The 26,195-nt window shown below is 51.5% G+C and overlaps 1 protein-coding gene across 1 annotated transcript in view; it reads right to left on the reverse strand.

Annotated features, from left to right (window-relative positions):
• Window positions 1-4,023: 4,023 nt before the first annotated feature.
• Window positions 4,024-26,195, reverse strand: part of ARHGEF7 (Rho guanine nucleotide exchange factor 7) — a 168,541-nt gene continuing 146,369 nt past the window's right edge. Inside the window, exon 19 of the mRNA XM_049701281.1 lies at window positions 4,024-4,407. Within this exon, the coding sequence (XP_049557238.1) occupies window positions 4,403-4,407 (5 nt within the window). The 3' untranslated portion in view covers window positions 4,024-4,402. The remainder of the gene's footprint in view (window positions 4,408-26,195) is intronic.

Raw genomic sequence — 26,195 nt, forward strand, 5'->3', positions numbered from 1 at the left:
GAGAGCACAGGTTAAGTAGGATCTGAAAACCCTACGTGTCTGCAGTGGACAGGTAACAGCCACCTGCAAACAAGCTTTTACTTTTCAATATAAATTTTATATTTAATTTTCAATAGCACAAGACAAAAGGGAATCCCCTAAGTCGGGACAGCGCCGTACCACGTGGGTGAACTTTGGAGAGGTGATTTGCATAGAGCAGTAGAAAAGCATTTAACCCAAGGCCCCAAAGTTCCAAAGAGAGGAAGGTCAACTGGCACAGATTAAAACAGAAAAAAAAAAAAAGAAATGAGATGCAGCTCTTGACAATTATCTGCATAATGTCCTTTGAAATGGTGACATTGGCTGTTAGCGTTAAAAAAAACCTGCCTATTTTTTTTACCTAACTTTTATATGTCATCTTTTTCTAACGATCAAAAGCCATTAGGTTTAATCTACATTCTGATTCCCTAAAAAATAAAAAACGTACTTTCAAACATCCCTATTACATACTTAATACGTCCTTCCTTGCCTTGTGGAAAACCTAGACCGGCCAAGGTAACCACACGTCACTTGACAGTCCAGGATTAAAAGACTGAAAGGATGTTAATGGGCGGAGAGTCCTGCAAAAACAAGTAACGAAGAGCCTTAGGGCTCCATCGACATCTGCCTTAGAGTAAATCCAGGTTACTTTGTTCCTAATTTACAGGGTGGGTTCGCCTGCGTGAGGCCACATGCATGGCTGAGACGGGTCCCAGCGGAACACGCCGACGCTCTCCTGCGCGGACATTCACCCTCTCTCTTTATCCCTCCCTCCTCCATCTCTAGAGTCAGCTTACAGTGTCATCAAAAGTCATCGGAGGAAACTAAGCCAGTCACCTTCACACCTGTCAGAAAGCGCACGCTTGACCGGACCGTGCGGTCTTGCACCCCAGGATCCAGGTCACCCGCCCAGAGGGACACGGGTTCTCCCAAGGTGAGCTGCTACCTGTGTTCCAGGTGAGCTTGCCATGGGGGCGGGGTCAGCCTCCCTGTCTCCATGGAAACCAATGGAAGCAACAACCGCGCACACTGGTCAGCAGCAGGCGGCCTCAGCGGGACGGGGCCTCGAGGCTGCGGTGGACCCTCAGTCCTGGTGGCTCTCCAGGCTGGAGACCAAAGGCTCGGTGTCGCCACACGAGGCAGGATAAAGGCGCTGTGGCCGCGATGCGGGAGCCGGGGCTGTTCCCAGGGAGGAGCTGGCGGCTTTAGAGCCGGGACCGACCAGCTGCTGGAGGCTTTGTGCAGACAGGTTTGGGGCCTGAGCTGAGAGAGCTCTGGAAGATCCTCCTGGCCCGAGTGTCCGCCCGCCGGCCCCCACCGCTGCGTCTCCCAGCTGCTCACTTCCCCTCATTCCCTCACCCCCGGTCCACCATGGAGACCTGATTTAGAAAGAAAAGAGGGATGCCCAGCCCTGGGGTGTGAGGCTGCCACAGGGCTGCGGGCGTAGGCGGGGGAGAGTCTGTCCTTGTCACCAGCCCGAGGCAGAGCCAGAGCCCAGAGCCAGGTCGGGAGGGTGGGTGCAGGGCAGCCGGAGGGGCCTGACCTCGGTGACCTCGGTGACCCCGGTGACCCCACTGCTGGTGGAGGGAGGGCGCCTTCACATCGCTGTGTCTTAGAGACTCCACAGACCACACCTCGCATTCACCCTCCTGCAGCACCCGTGCTGCGGCTGCCGTCTGAAGGCCTACTCAGCCGAATGCCCACCAGGCTCCTAACGCCCATCCGGTGCCCGGGGCCGGGGGAGGGGCTGTGCGGTGACAGCGGTGACCGCGGCGCCTGGGGAAATCACCTGTAACCGTCTCTGCGTGACAGCATCCCCAGAGGAAACACACCAGGCTTCCCAAGCAGGGGACAAGATGTAGCACTTGCTTTTCTCTCTTTTAAGTAACTGAAGAGAAACCAGGCTCAAAACCGGAGCCCACGTGCCTGCCGGCTGGCAGCTCACCACCCACGGAAACCCCTCACTTCTCCCCAGTCTTTACCACGCACATCTCAGGTGGAGAGAACAAAGCCACAGCATGTTAAAACAGGAATTATAGAGAAGAACTTTTCATCAAGGCCACCAAATAGTTAAAATGCAGGAAATTATAATTTTCAGGTTGAAAATTTGCTGTGATACGTGATCAGCGGTTTCCATCATGAATAAAATCTCTTTTTCATCATTTCTTCCACAGTGAAAATACTCCATGAACTTTTCTTTACCAGTTCCCTTACATGAAGTTGAAAGGTAATTCTTTGACAATTAGCAATCTTTCCTTTTGCATCAATTTAACTTTAGCATAAGAATAAAGGCCCACGCGATGCAGCTCTGTCAGTGGGAGAAAGTAAGAAGGAACTTGTCAGGTTTTTTCTGACAAAGTATATAATGAACGCCAAAAGAATCCTGCCTTTCCCCCCCCCAAATGAATGTGAAAGAGATTTTAAAAATCAGAATTTATTCAGGTGCTCACGATACTGAAAAGCACAGAACACTAACTGCAGCAGAGTGAAATACATACAATTAGAATCCTCATTCTGAAAGACTTCAAAGAAAGTAATATTCGTTACAGCTGAAAACACATAGAGGTGTGTTAAGTAAGGCAGCAAAACATGCCCTCCTGTAAACTAATTGGATAATGACATATATCATCCCAGCTGTCAGCTTCCACTGTGCCTTTAAAAGTTCCTTTTCTTAAGCACGCAAATTCATCATTAAAATACCAAAACAACACAGAAATACCTGGTAGCCAGCTCTGAACCTAGCACACACCCCTGCCTTACCTCAGTGCCAATAAACACTCTAGACTTCTCTCCTTTTCTCTTTTCTGTTCGTTTCCGTGGCGTAAGCTCACTGATTATTGATTCAGCTTCCCTGAAGCTCAAAGTTTGGTAGTTTAAAATTACACACCATGGTCTTCATCTCAATTTCTCCCTTCAGTTCTGAACCAAGGATGGAGTTTGCAGAGCCCTCAGGCTAAGCCAGAAAATACTCATTATTTCGTAGGATTCTCACAAAAACGGTAACCCAGAGTAAAACTGCCGCTGTCCACCAAACAATCAAAACCCAGCGAGAATGACATTATTCTGACCAGGGCAGATGCTGCCCACACCACCCTATACATTTCTCAGCGCTCAGAAGGGTTTTCCTTTCTCTCCCCTTCTTTCTTTCTTTCCCCTTCTTTCTTTCTCTTTCTTTCTTTCTTTCTTTCCCTTCTTTCTTTTTCTTTCTCTTTCCCTTTCTTTCTTTTTCTTCTTTCTTTCTTTCTTTCCTTCTTTCTCTCTCTCTCTCTCTCTCCCCCCACCCTCTCTCCGCCTCCCTCCCTTCCTTCCTTCCTTTCTTTTTCTCTGTTTGCCCTTTGAACTATATTCAGAGCCAAGAAATTGGACCATAAAAAGCAACCAGAAATGATTCTCCAGAGCACAGCCAGGGCATCCTATGAGAATGGAAGTGTTCACGCTTGGTCACTCTTACAGTCCCTGGGAGACGGTAACAGAAAATGACCTCCAGGGAACATCCCTTCACCTGACTGGCCCCGGCCCCTAGGTCTGGGTCCAGGAGCACCATGGCTATTTTCACAAGCATAGCAAACACTTAAAGGTGGGGCTGGCACACATTTCTGCAATCCCCAGATCATAACTTTTCACCAACTTGAGAGAGAGAACAAAAGTCTCCGTTGCCCAGGTAGCAACAGCCGTAATGAATCGTAGGTGGAAATCCAGCCCCACCTGAGTCCCACGGCAGGTCACTCCTGCCCAGGAGAAAGCATCCTTCTGCCTCCTGGTCACACAGTGATCTCGAGGACCCCGAGCGCGACCCCAGCGGCCAGCACACACGCCCCCAGGGCTCCCACGAAAGGATCCCACGCCGGATCCAGGGCAGAGCTGCTGTGGCCCAACCTGTGATCCGGGGGCAGTCACTGCAGTACAGACGACCAGACCCTCCCCCCGCACCCCAACACAGCAGAAGAGGCATGGCCGGCTGTGCTCCCACCCGTCCCCCTCCCCATGCCGCCCAAGGACACCCCCTCCGGCAGGGGGGCCCCGCAGCATACCTCCTGCGCCGGCGTCCGGCTGCCTGTCTGGGCCGGGGCTCTGGGACTCCCTGGTCCTCGTGGCACTGAGAGGTTGCTCCGGAGCATCCCAGCGTCCTGGGGCAGCAGGCGGGGTCTCCGCAGCCGCGGAGGCCGAGGCAGCGACGAGCACAGCTGGAGACAGTCCACAATGAGTCAAATGTTGTACGGCAGCAACAAACCAACCGGGAAAAGCAGCGCACACATCAAGCGAAGTGCCGCTTCTGGAGGGCGCTGAAAGCCGAAGCCGCCGAGCGCTACATTTCCTCCTCAAGACCGTTGCAGCCAGCTCCTTCTGCTCTCTTTACTGTACCATAATGCACTAGGTCTGGCTTTTACCCTATTGAAAGAACATGAATATATTATTATCCACACAAAAGAGCGGGTTATTGTTTATGAATTACCAGCCTTCCCAGCAACAAAGGCTATTTTCATAAGAAAACTCAATTTCATTTTAGCTCCAATTTGATTACCAGCTGAAGAAAAGAAGCTCTGCTCCTAACCCTCAAAGGATTTTTATTCATACCATTGAATGGGCTTTATTGCTTCCTTTTCAAAACTGACGCAGAAAGCTTTTAGAGTAAAACATTGACAAAAAATTATTGCGCTGCTGTTTTGTGCAATAACAGAGCTGAAGAGGGCAATGATTTCCCAGCCACCCTTCACTGTACTTCAGAACAGCAAAGGCTGGAATTAATGACAGACCAGAGAGAGAGGAGAGCGAACGTCTCACAATGCACGTCAAATCTAAATGATCACCATACGCTGAAAAGCCCCCAAAAAAAGCCCACAGCTGATTGATTCACGGCTTTCACAAGAAAGACAGGCTTGAAGAGTTTATTGCACCACAATTTACTCGGAATTATCATAAAAACGAACGTAGAGACTGAATGTCACCCCGGCACGCTCCAAAGACACACACCCAGGGACTAGGTTCATGCAGGCATTGTCGTCTCGTGGGCAGGAGCTGAGGGCAGTTGGGGCGTCCGTGAAGGGGCTTCATTGCTCTTAGCATGTAGATCCATGACTTGGGCTCCGTGGGGGGAATGTTCACTCCCCACCAGAACATTTGTTCATCTTCACAGTTGAAAGTGGGAAAAGTCCGCAGCTGCAAACAATGGCCCAGTGCCCCAGAGGCTGGATGCCTGCTTCCCACCTGGACTGTCTGTCCTGGGGTCTCCCTGGAGGGTGCCTGTAGGGGGGCCCTCTGTGTGTCAGCTTGTCGGTTTCCATTCCCCAGGGAAGCGTGAAGTTTGCAAGGCCTCAGCTGCTCACAAGAATATGGTTTGGAGGTAAACGTTTAAATGACACAGGTTGTTGCTACCATGTCTCTCTCCAGACTCACAGCACTCCTCTTTTCATTGAAATTTGAGCAATAATGGCTAAACTGGTGGGATTGCCAAAGAAACCTGCACTTGACATTATGCAAATAGAGTCTACAGTGTAATAACTTGGCCCTGCTCACGTGGACGCCGCCGGGGGATCGGGCCAACCAAAACTGAAAAGATGCGCTTAAGAATCTGCTTACTAGCCCGCGGGCCAATCCCTGCACTTGCTTGTCTACACGGCACCCTCCGGTTTTACAGGTGAAGAATGTATCATGTTCAATGTTTTACCGGAAAACAACATTGACATTTAAAAACAAACTAACCAAAAACAGTAAGACGACCCTAGTTGGCCACTACATTTTTCAAAGACTGTTGAATTTGAACACGAAATACAGGTGTTTTCTCTCTTCTTGAGTCAGGCATCTATCTGAGCCTCGTTGTTCACTAGGAAGGAGGGCTTCCAGTTGTAATAAGTCATTTTCCAAGACTTCCCCTGTTGTCACTATGTGTGACTGCTGACGCCGTACATTGGTGATGTCAAAGCTCATAATTAAAAGGCCGAGCTTCCGCCAAGCATTCATGTGCTCACAGATATCTAAGCGTTCAGCATTGGCTTGACGACAAAAACCCAAATAACTGATGCCAGCTTCACCTTCCCTAGGGTTTCTTGGCGTTAGGGACCGAAGGTCAAATATTCACAGTAATTTTGTCCTATAAAGTCACTGTGAACCCTGAACTAGCAAATACCGACCTCGGCTCCCATGGACACACGGGGAGGTTCCCGCGAGCCTCTGGTCACTACATGCTCCCTGACCAATCAACACACGAACTTGTTTCATGTATGTTTCTGTTTAAAGACACCTTACTTAATATTTACCATGGATTCATTAACATGGAACCCACAGCCAGCAGCCCGCTTACTCGGGCCCGAAAGGGGCTCATCTGAGGCACGTAGTTTCTCCGTACGTCACAGCCTTCCTGGACTTAGGAAAAGTAGACAGCACTTCAGCACCACGCTTTGGGGCCTTGATAACAGCAAAACCACCCCCAAATCACAAAAATTTGAAAAATGTGGCTCTAAGACTGTGAAGATGTTTATTGTGAGAAAACTAGAACAAGAAATGGTTACCATCTCATCTGGCCTGAGCTGGGGACCTCATGTTGGTTGATACATATTTTGTGCTACACTGTACACGCCCGTCCATGAGTGACATTGCAAGCTCCGCGAATATGGATCTGGGGTTACAAATAGACTTGAGCAAGTAGGCGAATTTGAAGATATAGAATCATGAAAGAGAATCAACTCCATTCTTTTTTTGACGTAAGGCCGTTTGCATTTGTGTCCAGAAAGCTATGGACCGAACTTGTCCCCCCAAAATGCAAGTGTTGAAGCCCTAACCCCTGATGTGACCATATTTGGAGATGGGACCTTTAGGACCTAGTTAAGGTTAAATGAGGTCAGAGGGATGGAGCCCTGATCTGATAGGATTGGTGGCCTTATAAGAAAAGGAAGAGAGCTCTTCCTCTCCTTCTCCACTTGAACGAACTGAGGAAAGGCCGTGTGAGGACACAGCGAGAGGGTGGCCACCTGCAAGCCAGGGAGAGAGGCCTTGGGAGAAACCAGCCCCACTGACACCTTGGTCTCAGACCTCCAGCCTCCGGAACTGGGAGAAATAAATGCCTGTGTTTAAGCCACCCGGGCTGTGGTGTTGTGGCAGCCTGAGCAGACTAAGACACAGTGAAAAGTGGAGCAGAGATGTGACACTTCATCAGCCAGTAACCACTAGTGAGCACCTACTGTATATCAACTCCAGTCCGCAGTGAGGACAGGAGACAGCGGGGGTTCAGAGAGACCCTGAGGGAGGAGGCCCTTGGTGGGGGGCGGGGGTGGGGGTGAGTAGCACCCAGGTCAGGGGACAGGCCTGGGAGCACTGGGGCCAGCCCATGGGGCCTGGGTGCCCACCCCACAGGGGGGCAATTTTTTGAAATGTGGCCTTGGACCCCTGACATCACATCACCATCCATTGTCAGGAGAGGAAGTTTGGGGTCCACCTGGTTGTAGGGCACTGGGAATCGCTTTCCTGACTCACCAGCCCAGGTGACCCCTCAACCTCATTAAGTTAGAAAAACATTGCTATCAGTCGAGCAGATTAGAGAAGGATAGAAGGAAACCGCCAGGCAGAGCAGATCAATGCAGGGTCTTGGAAAGAGCCCCCCGCAGCTGCAGCCCCTCTCGTCCGGATGGCGACCTGGGCCCAGCGCGTCTGCAGACCCTCGACCAGGCAGCCAAGCGTGGCTCGGAAACCTGCCCTCAGGTGCACTTGCCTAGGCTTAACTAAGGAACAGTTCCTGACTTCGAGGGGCAAAGGAATGCATAGAATGGGCAGGAAATAGCCTCCCTCATCAATGACGTCAGCCTCAAACACGGCGGCGGGGGGGGGGGGGGGGGGGGGGGGCGGACATTGAAAATGAAGCTTTTCCCCGTGTTGTTGTCGTGTCCAGAAAACCAAGAAAGTTCTGGCTCTAGTGTCAGGCAGACCTGCCACTTTCTCGTGGGCCAATTCCTCAGCCTCTCCGTTAAACTCTGAGCTCCTCAAGTACCAGGAGGTCCCCTCGTTTGTCCTGGGTTCACGGAGCCGGCACATAATCAGTGCTCGATAAAGCATTAGGATGAAACGCCTTAAACATTATAGGATGGAATCCAAGGCCTTCATTGTACATCGGCCAAGGTCAAGCGCTAAGAATTAATGTAAGTGGAGAGGGTGACGGAGAAGTCCAACGTTATGAGCTAGTTTCCCGAAAAGAGAGGGATCTTTAAAATTGTGAGGCCCCACTTACATTTTCAAACAATTTAGAACGTCTTTCAGCTGCACCGAGTGGTCTCCTGCCCCCGCCACTCATCATCCGGACACAGGTGAATCCCACTCACCTGAAAGCTTTCACCTGACCGCTAGGATCCAGACACAAGAAACAGAAGCCCTGCGCAGTAAGAAAGCACCTCCCCTGTACACAGGCCTGCGACCATCTGAAATCAATAACCACGTCATCTGGGTTCCAGAAAGCCTCACCAGATCTCCAGGGGTCCAGGATGTCCCGTGATACTTTGTCCTTACGTTTCATCCCTTCAAGCAAAGTCAAGTCCCCTGAGAAGCAAAACCCTGGAACAGATGCTAAGTCAGGAGGCTGCGGAAATGCAGAACAATGCTATCTAAGCGGTAAAAGTATCCCTGAGCCCAGCCCTGAGTGGCCCCATTAACCCTCGCCAAGCAGTGACAGGCGTTCATGCCATTATTGGAACGTGACAACAAATCTCACTGTTTCCCCCAAGGCTCCAAGTGCCTTGGGAAGATATTTCCCCAAGTCTGACGGTGTCAGAGGAGACACTCAGTCACTAGACGTTTAAGAAGCAGAGGACGCTGCCTTTTAACTTGATAGCCGTCCACTGCTCAGGAAGAAAATCTAAACACCACACTAAGTTGAAAATCACTTTCCATTTTTTTCATTGTCCAGCGTTTATCTTATCCCACTTGATGTTTCAAAATCCTGATCCAGACACTTGAAGTCTGTGATCTGATGGCGTACTTACCCCGCCCCACTCTCCTCTTTTTTTCCCTCCTCCAATTAACAAAAAATAGAGACTCTGGCCTCATGGAGTTGGCTCACAAGTTCTTACAATAAATGCACATCTGAAAATTAGACTCCAGATGGGTATGAGCCATTTTAGCCTCTATTTCCATATATAAAGCAGTAAGAAAATGAGCCAGGCTCAACCCAGAGGACAAATTACCTCATTGAGGAAATTTCAAGTTAAAATCCTCCTGGATTTCGACAAGACTCTTTTGCACTTGCTCCAGTGATGGGCATTACGGTCTCCAAGGCTTCTCAGGTGGTGCCTGGGGACAAGCATGGCCATCTGATAAGTTCAAAGGCCAGCTGTACCCCGAGGGGAGGCCCCCACCCCCAAATGTGCAGTGGATCTGTCCTCTTCCGACCCTCCCCCAGAAGGTGCACCGAAACGACCTGGAGAACGGACACTGGGGGCTCAGGAAGGAAGTGGGTGCCGAGGACAAGCCACTCACCCTGGCAGCCTTCCTCTCCGAGGGGAAGCCCAGCTTGGTCTGTGGTGGGTTCGGAGGCGATGATCCCTTTAAGATGAAGAACACCTGTGACTTCGGGCAAGCGAAGCATGGCGTCCACCAGCCACAGAGCAGTCGTTTACCCAGGATGCCCGGGTCCTGTAATTCAATCCACGTCACGCAGTCATGATGGATTGAACTCGCTCACCTGTCCCGCTCCCCTCCCGGGAGTTCAGAGGGGTGGGGCTGAGAGTCCTGAAGCGGCTCATGCTGCGGTGGATTCCTAGGGGGTGGGGGGCATCTCATTAGCATAAACTCAGGTACAGCCAAAACTTCCTTACGAGCAGCAAGACACTCAGGAAACCCCCAGGGCTTGAGGAGCTCTGTGACGGGAATGGGGGTGGGGACACTCACGTTTTCTGACACCACCCCTCGGGGAGTGTCCCAGCCCCGTGCTCGGGATGGCTCCAGGCCGAGGGCAGGTCTGTGGTCCTCCCTGTGCTGGAGAAGCCCGGACTAAGCTTGGGGTTTCTGTTCCACGAGGTTGAAGGTGTAACAAGCAGAAGCGAGTTGGTGTAGCAGCCACTCCGCCTTGGGGGTTCCTTCTCACCGTCCTCTCCTGGGTGGTGGGTCCGTCCCCTCAGCACCTGCAGGCCCAGCGTGGCTGGCCCGGGCCAAGCCACCCTGTCCCCGCAAGGGCGTGGGGACGATGCCTGGCCTCTGGGTGGGTGGCGACATGAAATCCAGAATCCCCTCCCAGTGCAGATCTCAGCTGACGTGTCTTCCTGTTGGGCACTCTTGTCACATACTGGTCAGAACGGAGTGGAGCTGAACAGGCCTCGGGACGGCGGGACCTGAGGCCAGGACCACAGACCAGTAACCCTCAGCAGCGCCACAGGGTGAGTCCTGTCATGCGTTAGTCAAGGCCCCTCAGAGCCAATAGGCTGTATTTATGAAGAGGGTTGTTGAGAGCCGTTAGCTCACATGATTGTGGAGGCTGCGAGGTCCCACCGTCTGCTGGTCCCACCATCTCCAAGGTCATCGTGTTAGACCCGGGAGAGCCCTCCACACAGCCCCCAGGCTGGGTTGAAGGCCCGAGGAACAGGTGCTGAGGGAGGGGAAAAGCCCGGCAGCTGCGGGGGGGAGGGAAGCCCACCCACCCCTCCTTCGCTCTGTCAGACCGGCTACGGCTGCAGGGCTACCCACAGGGGAGAGTGACCCTTGACTCAGATGCCAGCCCCATCTGGAGACGCCACAGAAACACCAGAGCATCGTCCGACCCGCGATCTGGACTCTGGTGCCAGGACCCCTGCCCACGCTGTGTTACACCTGCTCCTTGGATCCCGACTCACGCAGCTCCAGGTCATGGGTGCGGGTCTGGGGCACAGGGCGAGCTGTGCCTCTGAGAAGCTGCGCAGACTCCGGGTAGACACCCCCTGCCCTGGGCGTCGGCTCTGTTCCCAGCCCATGGCACCTGCGGCCGGACTCCAAGAGGGGGCTGTGCACCCTGCCCTCGGGGGCCCCCGCTGCCCTCGCGTTTGCTGGGACTCCAGGTTCTGAGGCTTCCTGCAGCCGCGCTTGGGCCAAGGGCCGAGGGAGGCCCCTGCTGGGGTGGACAGGCTGGGGGAGCAGCCAGCCACACTGGGAGGAAAGGGCAGCTTTTCAAGAGGGAGGCGGGAGGCCGTGCTGGCTGAGAGGCAGGGGGACGGGAGGGGGCCACCTGCAGTCAGGTCAAGCCGTCAGACTTGATGCCCACAGGCTCCAGGGAACCACGGGAGGGGTCAGTGTCTGTGACTGCGGCATCTGGCTTGGCGTCAGGAGAGGGTCACCTGCTTCAACTGTGTGGACAGGCCCCGGGCAGGCAGGCGGGGTCCCCCCAGAGCAGGGGGGGTGGGAGCGGCAGCCGTGGCAGACAGAAGCCGCCTTGAGTCTGGCCCTGCAGCCTCAGCGCGCCCACAGGCCAGGCACCCTCAACAGGGGAATGGTCTGTCGTGTCCCCTCCTGGCTCATCCCGTGTCCCTGCCCCGGGGATGGAGCCCCGGCACTTCAGTCAACACATATTCTTCTCACCTATTTCACCCAGAGCAAACTGAGCGCAGACTCCATCCCCCTCGAGCCTCCCCCGTGGGAGAAGCAGGGTGTGGACCACAGTATCATCGGGGCTTCACCCTCCTCCAGAAATGCACCTCATCGTGGACACAGCTGGTCCTGCAGGCCACATCTGGTTCAGACTCTCCTTATATCTGAATATACGTCCGATTTGAAAATGATCAGCTGGTACATCAAGAGCAGCTACAGACATTTTCTTTTCCCAAGAAAAAAGGAAAAGGAAAAAGTCTAGATAAGGTAGTAAACCCAGGGAAACAGGAGGAAATGATTTGGAAAGAAGAGGCAAAAAGAAACACAGGTCCGATACAAAGAAACACTGGCGTCAGACGGGACATCCCGCAAATGCATGAGAGGCGACAGACCAGAGGAGGGGGGGAGGTCGTGGGGAAAGGAGGACGCAGCGCTCCTAAATGAAAACATCTTTTCTCCTGCGGAAATCAAAATATTACCCCCAAACCCAAGATGACCCTGGTAAGCCGCGCTTACAGTAAGCAAAGCAGGGGTCGATGATTAGCTGGTGTGGAAGCATCTGGAATGATGGGTGAATGCAGCTTCAGGTACACATTCACATACACACACCCTCACACACTCACGCACACTAACAAGGCTTAGAGAGTGCCAGACTTGCTCCTGTGTATCCAAATCAGAGCGAAGGAAATAAGTATTGCTGAAGGCTGTTAAATGTGGGGGGTGACGCCGTGAGGGAGGGTGAAACGCAGAGCACAAGCCGCTTCACAACGTGGAGAGAGAGAAGCTGTCAGAGGGAGGAACGTTCCAGAGAAAAGAAGAAGAAAAAGGCAAAGCAAAGAATGGCTCGGAGAGGCCGTGGTACGTGAGTGCCTGTAGCAGGCGTGCGTGTGGAAGGTCCTCGAGAAACACAGGGAGAGCGGGCTCCACGAAGGCCTCAGGGCAGCGCTGGGAGGACGGGGCAGAGCCCGGCTGCACAGTGGCTCCAAGATCATCTGGGCACAGCGGGTGCCGTGGTGCCAGGAACCCAGTGAAAGCTGAGTGAGGGACCGTGGAGGGATTTAGACAAATTCCGCCTGCTGGTTCACGGCCAGATGAGTCAGCCGACTCGCCTCATCGCCTGTCCATCAGCTGAGGCTCACGGTCAGGCTGCCCTCTGTCCTCTGGGAGCCCAGCACCCGGCCTGCGAGGCACAGAAGCATCGCCCCCTTTCACAGGCGAGGAACCGCGGCCTCAAAGCACAGCCCAACAGCAGGATTCCAAGTCAGATCTCCAGACTCCTGTCAACACACGAGACGCCTCAGAGAAGCCCGCCCTGCACCCGCCTCTGGCCCCGCCAGCGCGAGGGGCTTCCTCTAGAGCTGGGTCGCCGTGTTCTTTGTCTCCCATGTGGGTCACTTTAGGGAACGTGGGCGGGAGGGATGCCGGCCTAGGCTCGGGAGCCCCCAGGCCAGAGATGGGGGCCGGCCCAGCAGGACCCTGCCAGCCGCCGTGCAGACAGCAGCCCGCCCAGTACTCACTAGAGACAATCAAAACACTCATTAACCGTCCGGCAGGCAGGGTGCCGGCCAATCACACAGGGGAGACGTCGTACAAAGACAAGGGCCTGCGAGCCCTGAGCCCCTGTGCCGGTGGCTCCGGGGGGCCCAGGGCCTGGCGGCAGAGGAGTGGGACTCAGGAGGCTGAGGGAGGGTCTATCACCAACCACTGCAGGAGCCTTTCCGTGTTCTGACCACTGGCACGGCTGCACCTGGGTCATCACACTGCAATAACACAGCAGGCGACATGTGACAACGTGTTTTTGATGCAAAACAAGCCACCCACGCTTGGCGGCTTGCACAACAGCTGCTGGTTTCGATTTGGGCTCTGGGAGCCGGGGCTCTGAGCGAGGCTCGGCTGGGGCACGTCTGGTCTCTGCGCACAGTGGTCACCAGCTGGCGCTGCTTCTGCTGGTGTGGCTGGGTCCCTACTGCCAGCCTCCAGCAGGAAGCCTGGGTGTGTTCACGGGGCAGCAGCAGCGCCGGGAGGGGCAGGAAGACACAAGACCGCCTGAGGACTGGGGCGAGGACAGTCTTACTCCGTGTGCTGCCCACAGCACACCCAGTGTCAGCCCAGGTGCCGGGGTAGAGAGCCAGCCCGGCTCTGGTGGGAGGAGAGGCATGTTGCCGTCTGCCACAAGGCGCTGCGGACCAGTGATACCCCCAAGCCTCCGGGCTCAGTGGCCAGGGAGAGGTGGGGACAGGCCCGATGTGGAGAGCTGTTGGGTTTTCAATTCAAAGCATCGGAGGGAGTGGAGAAGAGCCGGCTCTCCTGGGTATGTTTGCCTGCAGATCAGGAATAAAAGCTTTGGCCAACGGAGTCAGTTTTCATTTTGTATATTTAAGTTATTTTTTCTTTTACTTATTTAGGAAATCAACTGAGTCTGAGAGTGATTTTCTTCTGTGTTTTCAAACAAGGCTTTAAAAGGTTGTGCCCTGGGTCTGCGTTTTCTGGCAAAACCTCTGCACACAGCTGTGCAGACAATTGAGGGGGGATGTATTTGTATTTAATGCCGTCACATTTGCTGGTGATCTGGGGGAGGACTTTTAAAATAGAAGAAAGGACTGGGTGTACAAAAGACCAGAGAGGACACCCATAGCAAAGGCTGAGAGACACAAAGTGTGCTGGGGATTCCACTTGATTCTGCAAACGCTCAAGCCCTTTATGACCAAAGCAAGGGACTGTTTGCTCTCTGTTCATCCTAGTGAAACCAGAAACCCTCGACAGTGGGCAAAGCTCCTTTTTCTCTAAATGAAACAAAATTCTTCTATCGATTTGTTTTGCATTTAATCTGAATGAATCAGATCTTTAAAAAGAACATTTTACTGTGATGAGAGACTGACCATTTTATGTAGGAAAAAAGTTGAGGGCAGTCGGGACCCTGCTGGCATGCCGGGGATGCGGGTTTTTATTAGTGTTTTAATGACCCCAATTAAAGAGCACGTCTGCTCCAGATTGCAGAGCAGAACGCCAAAACCCAGAGACGCCCCGAAGTCCCAGAAAGTGCGCAGGTGTGCGTGTAGCGTGATGTGTGTGTTTCCGACCACTGCTGCTCTGCCACGTTCCCAGACCTAGATCCCCACCAGTACCAAGAATACCATGGCAGGACACTTAACCAGAATGTCCCCTAGCAACACTTGTTTTCCTTTCCGGTTTGGTTCCATGAGGCATTACCCTAAAATTCTCTCTGGGCTGCTCTGGGTCAGCTCCCAGCTCTGCCCAGAGACGGAAGCTCCACACCCAGGGAGCTGCCCCACCTGCACCTCCCGCAGCTCAGCCCCCTGAGCCTCGCTTCCCACCCCAACCCCCAGGAGGGGCAACCCAGACCAGGGCCCAGCAGAGCTGAGTTACTGCGTGATCTAGCTCCATCCGCGACAAGCTGCAGGATTTGGTTTAGAAGAAGTCATTTCACACCTCTCAGCCCATGTCTCTTGATAGGCGAGAGAACCGTCTCCGTCCCGTTGCTCTGGGACTTTCTTCCCCAGGGATGCCAACACCTATCCTGACCACTTCCTCTGAAATTATTAGTCGCAGGGAAACACATCTCTCAAAGGGTTTTTCTTAGACCCCAGAACTGAAAGCATTTGTGGGCGGGGTCGTATTCAGTAGTCTCTTCCATCCTGGCTAGACAAACTGAGGCTCAGAGAGGCGACAGGGCTTAGTAAAATGGCCCATGTCCTCAGACGAGAGCTCGGAAGAGCCTGGCCAGTGGCTGTTACTCTGCACCAGGCCCCTCCCGGTCTGCCTGGGGGAGGGCGCCTCAGGGGCCTTGGTCTGATGTTTCTAATCTCCTGGTGGGTGGGGGGTCGCCCACATAAAGAGCAGAGCGTCTGTGGGCTCGAAGAGGACCCTGGACGCTGAATCAGGAGAGATGGAGGTTGCAGGGAGATAACGGGGTGGAGGAGCAGGGGACTGAAGCTCATATAGTTTGGGGAACACTTTGCTAAAAAAGAATCCAGAATTGCAAACACAGAGCCAGGCAGAAGCCTTGGAGGGGAAGCTTTCTGTGGTAAGTCCACCTCTGCGAACAACTGGAGAGAGAGAACTGGACAAGGAGGCACACCTGTCATCTGAGTAGAGAGTCATCACCTTCAGATGCATGTCCCTGAAGCCTGGAAGGGATGGGGAAGGTGGCCTGACAGGGTAGTCTCCTGCTGGGTGGAGGCCTGGGAGTCCACGCCTGGACCACCCCGGGCCTGTGTCCGAGCCCAGACAGAAGGTGCACACAGTCCAGCGGGGGCCGCCACGAGGACACATCCGCCCATCCTGGCTGCTTCCTCAGCAGCCGGGTCTCAGCCCGCTCGGGGCCGCCCTCCCCCCAGACCAGAGTCACAAAGATGCCCAACCACGGACCTGCCCCTGCATCCAACCCAGAGCAAAGCGCTTCCTTAAACCCTCCCCACATCACCTAACCCGGGCCTTCCGATGAGTCCCTCTAACTGCTCTCCCTGGGACACCCGGCAGGTGTGCTCCAGCTCAGGTGTGTCCTGGGGTCTTTGCCGAAGGCGCTGACAACCCCCGACCACTATCGCCAAGGCCAGGAGGGCTGCCTTGCCCCTCCCAACTGTGCCTGATGTGCACGTGAGCCTTACCCCCCCTTCAGCGTGAACAGAAAGGAGGAGAGGATGGAGAAGAGGAGGAGAGGTGACAGAAAAGAGGGAGGGAGGACAGGACAGTGTTTCCTGGAGGCTGGGAGAGGCGAGGCGTTGCATCACCCCACCCGCCCTGTCCAGGACCAGCCCCGCCGGAGGAGACCCCAGGGTGTGCCTCTCCCTCTCCCCACCTGACCGTCCACCTCAGGCTTGGCACCTTAAGGCTCAACCTCCTTCCTTACCCACAGCACAGCCCCGGAAGGGCTCCTAATCTCAGGGCTAGACTCCCAGGCTAGCCCTGCAGCCCCCTGACCACCCACATTCTCCTTCAGGCGACAGACTGCCTGGCCCCGGCCCTCTCTGCCCAGCCTCTCTGGGCGAGGGTCCCCTCGGACCCTCTGCTTGGTTTCTCAAGCACACCTTTCCCACTAGACACTGTGTCCACTTTCCTCAGCTGCCCGACGCTCAGATGGGCCACTGCACCCAGACCCCCGGCTGGGGCTGGAGCCTGGACCTCCGCTGGCCCGGGGAGGGAATTAAGAGCGACGGGCACAGGCGGAGGCGCGTTTCCAACAGGTACAGTTGGGAAGTCTCACAGCGGAGTGGTTCGGGACGGGTCTTGGAGGCCGCTGGGATCTGAGTCCTGAACTTTGTGACTGTGGGGAAGTGTCTTGGCCTCTCTGTTCCTTACGTTCCGGCTGGGAAGTGGGGCGATTGCTGTGCCTTAGCTCAAAGGCTTGTGGTTGGGATTAAATGACGTCATAAAGGGGACCGGGGCCTTCCCTGGAGGTCCAGTGGTTGAGACTCTGCGCTCCCAGTGCAGGGGACCTGGGTTCAATCCCTGGTCGGGGAGCTGGACACCGCATGCCGCAGCTAAAGGCCTGGTGCAGCCAAATAAATAAATAAACGAATAAAAGGGGGATGGAAGCCCACGAACACGCCGGTGGCTGATGCGCGCCCGGAGGGCTTGTCGCGAGCCACTGCTCTCCCCGGGCAGCTCCCCGATTGCACTGCTGCTGCAGTGACCGGCCCTCTGTCGTGGCTCTCGTCTCCCCGCCGTCTCCTCCAGGACCTCCCTGTTGCCTTCTGTAGGACGCACGCCACCCCGTCCCGTGCCTGCTGCACCCCAGGGATGGTTGCTGACAGACTCTGTCCCCCCAGGTTCTGGACGCCCGTTGTCCATTTAGACTCTGCCTAAATGGACAGAGACAGAATGCGTCCTCACTTCTTTATGTCCCAAATTTTCTGTCTGTGAAAGAAACATCATTCCTGCCAAATACCTGTCCTCCCAGAGATGGAACCAGAATGAAACACGTCTGCGCAGCAGCTCGACGTTTGGGGGAAGAAAAAGAGCCACAGAAGCAGAAGGTATCGACTTCACGTGCAACGGGCTTGGGCTTTACGTTTGTAGTGGAAGCAGTGAGGACCCATCTCTGCACCGCGTCTCGTCCCCCTGGGAGCGCCCTGGCTCGGTTCGAGCCTCTCTCCTCCTGAACCCCCCGTGATTCAGGCTGGGCCAGGCCTCCCGCCCTGCCAGCTGCTCTCGTGGGTCTCCGATGAGCTGAGAAGGTGGCTGAAAGCGCACGTGGCCACACCTCAAGACCTAACATCTCAGCATCTCATGCAGCCTGGGCTCCAGCCCCACGCTCTGAATTCTAGAACCACCCTTCTTTTCTGCTACGAATTCAGAGCTAAGTGTATTGCAGCTTCTACTCGCACGTGCAAGGGGTAGGAGACTTTGGGACGAGGAACCTTGGTTCCCTAGAGAAGGAAAAGTGTGCCGGGCCAGATCCCACAGTCCTGGGTTACATTCTCCACAGTCTAACATTGACTCACCTGTCTGTCACCTGAGCGTCCTGAGGTCGATGAGGCACTACTCAGAAACCATGCGTCCTTTCTAACGGTTGACCAAACTGACTCACTGTGGCCCTGACCGCCCCTGCGAAGCTCTCACGCATCCATCCCGCCTCTCGTTTCCACCGTAATCTAACCAGAAGAAACAGCGCCCCAAAGTCTCTATTTTCCAAGGACACATTTTTGTTACTTGGAGGAGACCAGTCAACGCAGCAGCACCCGCTTCTGCTGGGGAAGCTTCCCCTGTTCTCCCTGGGCTTGGTGGGCGCCGGGGGCCCCGAGCAAATGACTACTGCTGGGCCGAGGAGTTACCCCAAGACCTGCAAAGGCCGACCCGCTGCTCTCCCGAGGGTGCCCGGCTGCACGCACGGCCGTGTCGGAGCGGGAGCTTCGTGGCTGGCGATGACTAGGAATCACTCTGAAAGCAGATGGAGCCGGAGGCCTGCCCGCCGCTCACATCTGGACTTGAGGTGCAGCAGCCAGTGTCGTCCGCGGACGCTCCCCTGGGACCCGGCACGGAACCGAGTGCCCGCCAGGGACCACAAACGGCAGCCACGGGACTGAGCCCAGGAGAGACCTTAAGTAACTGAGACGATGACGAACAAAGAGGGAGAAAGGAGAGGGGCCATCGAGCGCATGCGCGCCAGGCGTGGGGGCGGCACGGCCCGTACAGAAGGCGCTTCCTTCCGGATCCTGAGCGGGGCTGCGCGGGGCTTTGAGCAGGTCCCGGCCCTCGAGGTGGCGCAGACCGAGCGGCTCTGGCGGAGGGTCCCGGGCCCGGCCGCCGAGCTTTTGTGCTGGCTTCCCAGGGTCCTGTCACCTCATTATTGACGCCTCTTAGCTAGAAAAGCATGTGTTGGTGATGGTGGGAGATGACCCTGTTAATGGGTTAAGAATTGAGAGCAAATGCTGTTCTGACCCCTAAAAGTCAATAGCAGCGACAGCGATATTAACTAACGGAACCCGTGGCGTATTAAGAGCAGCCAGTTTTCTCTCCGCCGCAAGCCCTGGGTTTCGCGTGCCCTTCCGCAAACCCAGATTCCAGCCTGCTGGGAGGGGCTGGGATGGGAAGGAGGACCGGGCACAGTCCCCGGTCCCCACCAGGCTGCAGACTCGACGTTGGCCATCCGTGTCCCCAGCGCTGCTTTCCGGGGAGACGCCGCCCCGGGACGTGAGCGGGAAGGCGGGCGAGAGCAGGTGGGCACCCAGACCTCTAGTCTTTCGTCGCTGGGTTCCCAGGGGCACAGCTTGTGAACCACACAGCCTGCCTACCACGGGGCCTCAGAACCTCCATTTCCACTGTAGCTGCATTCTCGGGGGAAAAGTGAGTGTATGTTAAAAGTGTGCAAGGGGCTTCCCTGGTGGCACAGTGGTTAAAAATCCACCTGCCGATGCAGGGGACGTGGGCTCGAGCCCTGGTCTGGGAAGATCCCACGTGCTGAAGAGCAACTAAGCCGGTGCACCACAACTACTGATCCCATGAGCCACAACTACTGAAGCCCGCGTGCCTGGAGCCCGTGCTCCGCAACAAGAGAAGCCACCGCAACGAGAAGCCCGCGCACCGCAACAAAGAGTAGCCGCCGCTCACCACAACTAGAGAAAGCCCGTGCACAGCAACGAAGACTCAACGCAGCCAATAATGATAATAATAATAATTTTAAAAGTGTGCAAAATGCTTTGCACACATTTGTAAGACAGGGCTGGCTTCTAAGCTCAGCCAATGACCGCCTGTTTTCTCGCCAACGCGGATGGCTGGCAGGACAAGTGGGATGCAGACCACACCTGGCTTTCAGCTCCGTGTGTTGTCAGAGGTCTGACACCCACTGAAGGCCATTTCAGCTCACCCCACAATCATTAAGACCCCAAAGATGCCCCTGCAGGAGGAACTACTGATGTAGCCCAAGCCTGCACTGACAGTGTGAGGACACAGACCCCGGAAATGAGTGACTTGTCCTCAGAGGCAGCGCTGAGGTCTGCCCACCCTCCAAGTCCTCTGTGGGGTCGTCTCCAGTGACACACTGGGGAGAGGGGGAGACCCCTGATGGCCAAAGGGAAAAGGTCCATCGCTCAAGTGTATCACTGTCGAACGAGGTCCTGGAAACACTGAGCGCCAAGTGGATTTCACACAGTAGATCTGGGACTCAAGATTTTAAATATATATATTATGTTGTATTATTTCTCACTGCAAAATAAAACGCCTTCATTGCAAAAACAGTTAGAAAATGCACATACACAGAAAAGAAAAATCACACAGAGATAAGCATTGGTAGAATTTTGATGTATTTTCTTTCAATCTTTTTTCTATGTATATGTGTGTATATATATCAGTTATATATATATATAACTGTAAACACACACACACACACACACACACACACACACATTCTGTTGATTTTTTTCTCCAGCAAACTACAGAAAATTAGTCCCTGACTGATACATGTATTTATACACATTTTTAATAAAAATCAACTCATCTTCATAGTGACGGACACCTTGTTTTATTCACCTGAGAGCAGGGCAGATAGATTTGTTCATCGTGAAAGGGTCTCCCTGTCGTGCTCATTTCCAGTAGCTGCATAGAATTCTACGGATATGCCAGTGATTCAACCAAGGATTTGCTGATTTTCCAGCTGAATCTGCTTTCCTCCTCTTCCCCAATGTTTCTTACACAACCCGTTCCAATGGTGGCCCAGTGAGAACCAGCCCTTCCGAAGCCCCATCTCCTCCTGCTGAGGCCCTTGGATGCTGGGCTCCCCTGCCCTCCGCTGGCCTCGGGTGCAGGGTGGGGAGGGCTCTGCGGAGCACAGGCCCTTCCGTGGGGACCCAAGCTCCCTTCATGGAGCTGCTGGAGGTGGCTCCCAGGTAAGGGGGTCGCACCTGAGCACAGTCTACACCTGGTGCCCCTCACTGATAATGTCATTAGCAGGAGAGTCATACACTGCACACACAGCGTTTCAACCATTTATCACAATGTTGATCTTTATTTTAAATATAAATCAGGCAATCATTTATGTCTTTTACGTTCTTTGTATTTATTCAGGAATATTTAACTGCAGACAAAAGGTGACTTATTCATTATTCATCCTGAACAAGGCAAGTATAGCAATTTGAAAGGCTGACATTTGAGCTTTTTGCCAACACTAGCAAAATTATATCCTTCCCATTGTAAATCAATGAAGTAGAATCATCGTGCACAAAGGAATTAAATTGCCTTGTCACTTTAATAAGGCCACCTTATGTACAACCTTCCACCAGTGCCATTGTGCAGAGAAATGGTGGTCCTCGTCCCCAGGCGCCTCAGATCTCAGCTGGCTTTCCAATTACAGGGGCATCCTGCAGGTCCTTCTCTTTCCTGGGAGACAGTGTCAGAATGTCACGGGCACAACTTGCTATCAGTGACGTGCACACTTCTGAGCAAATTAGCATCCAAGCTACAGCCCTGCTTTGGGGATTCTGTGAACTTATCTGGTCCTCCTGTACTTGGACTCCCCACTCTCATTCTGCCTTCCGCTCCTTGCACACCCCCACACACTTACACACACACTCTCATACTCTCACACACACTCACACATACTCTCCAACACATTCATACACACTCACACTCTCACACTCACACACACTCTCCCACAACTCATCCTCTCACACACCCTCTCACACACACTCACACCCTCTCACACACTCACACGCTTACACACTCACACACACTCATGCCTCGAGAAATAATTCTACCAACTTATTTTTGTTTTCATTGAGAAAGGTCCAAATTTTCCGGATAGGAAGCATTTTTGTAACAACAAACGACAACCTTTCAAATTTAAACATGTTTGCAGACATGTCGAGAAAGAAAAAGGTAGGGTTGTTGAGGCCAAAATGATAAATAACAGCTTGACCGCAGCACAGAAAGAAGCTTCCAGTTGAACTCAGCAGCTAGGACATCCTTTATCTCTGCTCCCTTGACACTAAATTCACCCCGACAGAACGGAAAAGGTGCTCCCCAAACGGAACGGAAAAGGCGCTGCTGGCAGAGTCAAGGTATCACTGAGTTTGGGGAAGATGGAAAGCAGATACACAATGGCAACTGACGGAGAAAAATAATGACGAAAACTAAATGCCTTCGGGGTGGAAGAGGCAACAAGCCGCCACAGAAATCTATCACATTTAGCCACAAGTAAGAGTTTAGTAATAGGATACAAACATAAACCTCCATTAGGAATGCCCAAAAGCTGGGACACACGATCAAAATACCAGAAAGCCTTTCTCTTGAAGAGAACAACAAAAGGGCTTCCCTGGTGGCGCAGTGGTTAAGAATCCGCCTGCCAATGCAGGGGATATAGGTTCGAGCCCTGCTCTGGGAAGATCCCACGTGCCACGAAGCAACTAAGCCCGTGAGCCACAACTACAGAGCCTGCGCTCTAGAGCCCGCAAGCCACAACTATTGAGCCCGCATGCCACAATTACTGAAGCCCACATGCCTGGAGGCTGTGCTCTACAAGAGAAGCCACTGCAATGAGAAGCCTGTGCACCGCAATGGAGAGTAGGCCCTGCTCGCTGCAACTCAAGAAAGCCCACACACAGCAACAAAGACCCAACACAGCCAAAAATAAGTAAATTGAATAATTAATTAATTATTTAAAAAGAATTGATTCACACTGAGTTAATTGTACACTTCAAAAGGATGATTTGTATGATGTGTTAGATTTTGCTCAATAAAGCTGTTTTTAAAAAAAAAAACAAAAAAATCTCTATAATAAACAGCAATTGACTGAAAAGTACAAATAAAAATTGTAGAATTACTAAAATTTAGTGGTGATAAAAATGCTGCATATCAGGATTTATGGGATACGATTAAAACAGTGATCAGGGAAAAGTTTGTAACTTTAAAAAATTATAGCAATAGATGGGACTTCCCTGGTGGTCTAGTGGTAAAGAATCTGCCTTCCAATGCGGGGGATGCAGGTTCAATCCCTGGCTGGGGAACTAAGATCCCACATTGCCTCGGGGCAACTAAGCCCATGCACCACAACTACAGAGCTTGTGTGCCACAACTAGAGCTGACACGCTGCAACTCCTGGATCCACGCGTTCTGGAGCCCACACACCACAACTAGAGAGAAGCCCGCGTTCAGCAACGAAGACCCGACACAGCCAATAAAATAAAATAAAATAAAATATTTTTTAAAATCACTGTGTTCGGGCTTCCCTGGTGGCGCAGTGGTTGAGAGTCCGCCTGCTGATGCAGGGGATGCGGGTTCGTGCCCCGATCCAGGGGGATCCCACATACCGCGGAGCGGCTGGGCCTGTGAGCCATGGCCGCTGAGCCTGCGCGTCCGGAGCCTGTGCTCCGCAACGGGAGAGGCCACAACAGTGAGAGGCCCACATACTGCAAAAAAAAAAAAAAAAAAAAACCTCACTGTGTTCAAAACAGAACTTCTGAAACTCCTCACACTGTCAAACAAACAAACAACAAAATAAAGCTACTTTGATTGATGACAACTCCATTTAAAAATATATTATACCAATAGAATAAAGGATAAAAATAAAGGAAATAAGTTCCCAACTGAAAACCTGGAAAAATAGCTATAAAATAAACCAAGAGAAAAACAGAAGGAAAAAACAATAAAGCTAAAAGCAAATGTGACAGAATAGAAACTAAATTAGTATTTACTTAATATTTACTTAGTAATATTGACCATAACTATTAATAGAGTATAATAGGCTATTAAACAGAACTATTAAATAAATCAAAATCCATTTCTGTTAGAAGAAATGAACAGACACTTCTATAATTTGCCTAATAAAGAAAATAAAGAAAACAAAAGAAATAAGGGAGAAATAACAATGAAAAAGATGAACATAAAAAACTCATAAGAACTGTTTTGTACAACTCCATGCAACTTCATTAAAAAATATAGATGAAACAAATAATATCTTAGGAAAACACAATTTGCTAAAATTGACTCAAATAAAGATAGAAAGCTTAAACAGATCTACTTCCACAGACAAAATACAGAAAGTTATCAAACAACTGTTTCATTAAAAAAGAAAACCAAGATGGTTTCATAGGGAATCTATTATGCAAATACAAGGTAATCTCAACATTAGTTAAATTGTTCTAGAATATAAAAAGCTGGAAATTTTCAAATTCTTTCTTGAAGCAACTATAATATTGAGAGAAACCAATAAAGACAGCACCAAAAGGAAAGCCAGAGATCCATATTTTTATAAATATCAATACAAAAAATCCTTAAAAAAATTAGCACATAAAATCCAAAAACACATTGAAAAAATAGTACATCATGTCCAAGTAGAACTTGTTAGGAACATAAGGCTGGATCAATATTAGAAAATCCATTAATATTGTTTGCCACATTAATAATAGCTGCAAGGAAAAAATGATATGATTTTCTCCAAAATACTAAAAAAGGCTTCAACAAGATTCAACAATAATTTCAATAAGAATTCATGGATACTTCTCTAAATACATACACATATTTACACACATATATGGAGCTATCTACATTTGTATCTATACACACACATATGCACGTATATACACACACAGATGTAAAATCAGCCTTTAGGTCATTATCTTTCTTAGCAGGAAAACAATAGAGGTATTTCCCACTAAGGTCAGAACCAAGGCAAGAATTCCCACTATCTGCACTACTGTTTAACGCTGTATTGAAAATATAATGAATACAATTGGATAAGGAAAAGCCATTATAGTGTTAAAAATCTGGAAAGAAATAAAACTTTATGTGCACATGATGTAATAATATACTTGGAAAACCAAAGAGACTCAATAATGAAAATAACAAAAACAATAAAAGAATTTTTAAAAATAGAAGAATGTAAAATGAATCTACAAAAATCAATAGCACATGTGTGTGGGTGTGTAACGGAAGAGAACGTCACCATTACCAAAGAGGATAAAGTGCTTAGCTTAGGAATTAACTTATCAAGAAATATGCAAAATCCGTATGAAAATAATTTCAAACCACTCAAAGAAGAACAGAAAAATGACTTGAACAAATGCAGAAACATCCTTTTTTCTTGGACAGGATAGCTCAACATCATAAAAACATCAATCCTCCTAGAGTACTAGACAAATTTTAAAAGATTGAAATAAAACTCCCAGTAAGTTTTCAGTCTGGACTTACACAAGTTGATTCTAAAGTTTAAATGAAAAATTAAGCCTTCAACGTAATTATTATTGCGTATTATTCCAATGCCATACTAGCTAGGAAAACTCTAAAAGCAGAGCAGTGAGGGAGGATTAATCCTACCAGATAGTAAAACATACTAAAAAGGCTCAATAATTAAACTGTGATCTTGGCAAATGAATAGACTGACCAATGGAACAGTAAATCTAGGCAGAGACCCAAGAGTATATGGGAATGTAGTAGAGGGTAAGGGTGACAGCTCAACCCACGGGGAGTAGATAGACTCTGTGATAATACAGGATGTTGTTGAACCACAGCAGGACCCTATGGTCCCCGACCCCCATGTCCTCAGCCTGCCTTTTGTCTGTGGAAAAACTTTAGCCAAAGAATAAGTTTAATCAGAGAAGTGAGAAAATGCAGAAACAAAGGAAAACAGTCCAACGAGACTAAATCATACTAGTTTAGTCATTCAGCAAAGTCAAGGACTTTTAGTTCCTCCTCAAGGGCTATAGGTAATATTCTGAGCCATAACTCTTGAGCTGTTTTATAGGTACTGAAACTCCACCAGGTGGGGGAAGTTAACCACATGATGACCAGACTGTAGCCATGACATAAGTTGCCACAATTCCGAGAACTGGCCTCAAAGAAATGGAAACATGCTGACTAGGTTTCCATTCAGTTCCATAGCCAGCAGTTCCAGGGAGCTTCGGGCTATGGACCTGAAGACTAACTGTACTTAAAACCATCAGGGTGACGCTGATCAGACCACCGACGACTCATTTCAAGATGACGGTCAGAGCTGACTGTGCTGTCTGTGCCTGGAGCCCCCTGCCTCAGCCTATAAAAGCTCTTGCCCCCTGATTGGGGTGGGGAGGGGAGTGGGGAGTCGACCCTTGGATAGGAGTCCGCCCTGTCTCCCCGGCTGCTGGCTTCCGAAATACAGCAAACTTTCCTTTCCACCAACCTGGCCTCTTTACTGGCTTCTGGGCTGCGAGCAGCTG

The sequence above is a fragment of the Orcinus orca genome, chromosome 18 (genome assembly GCF_937001465.1).
Source record: "Orcinus orca chromosome 18, mOrcOrc1.1, whole genome shotgun sequence".
Lineage (NCBI taxonomy): Eukaryota > Metazoa > Chordata > Mammalia > Artiodactyla > Delphinidae > Orcinus > Orcinus orca.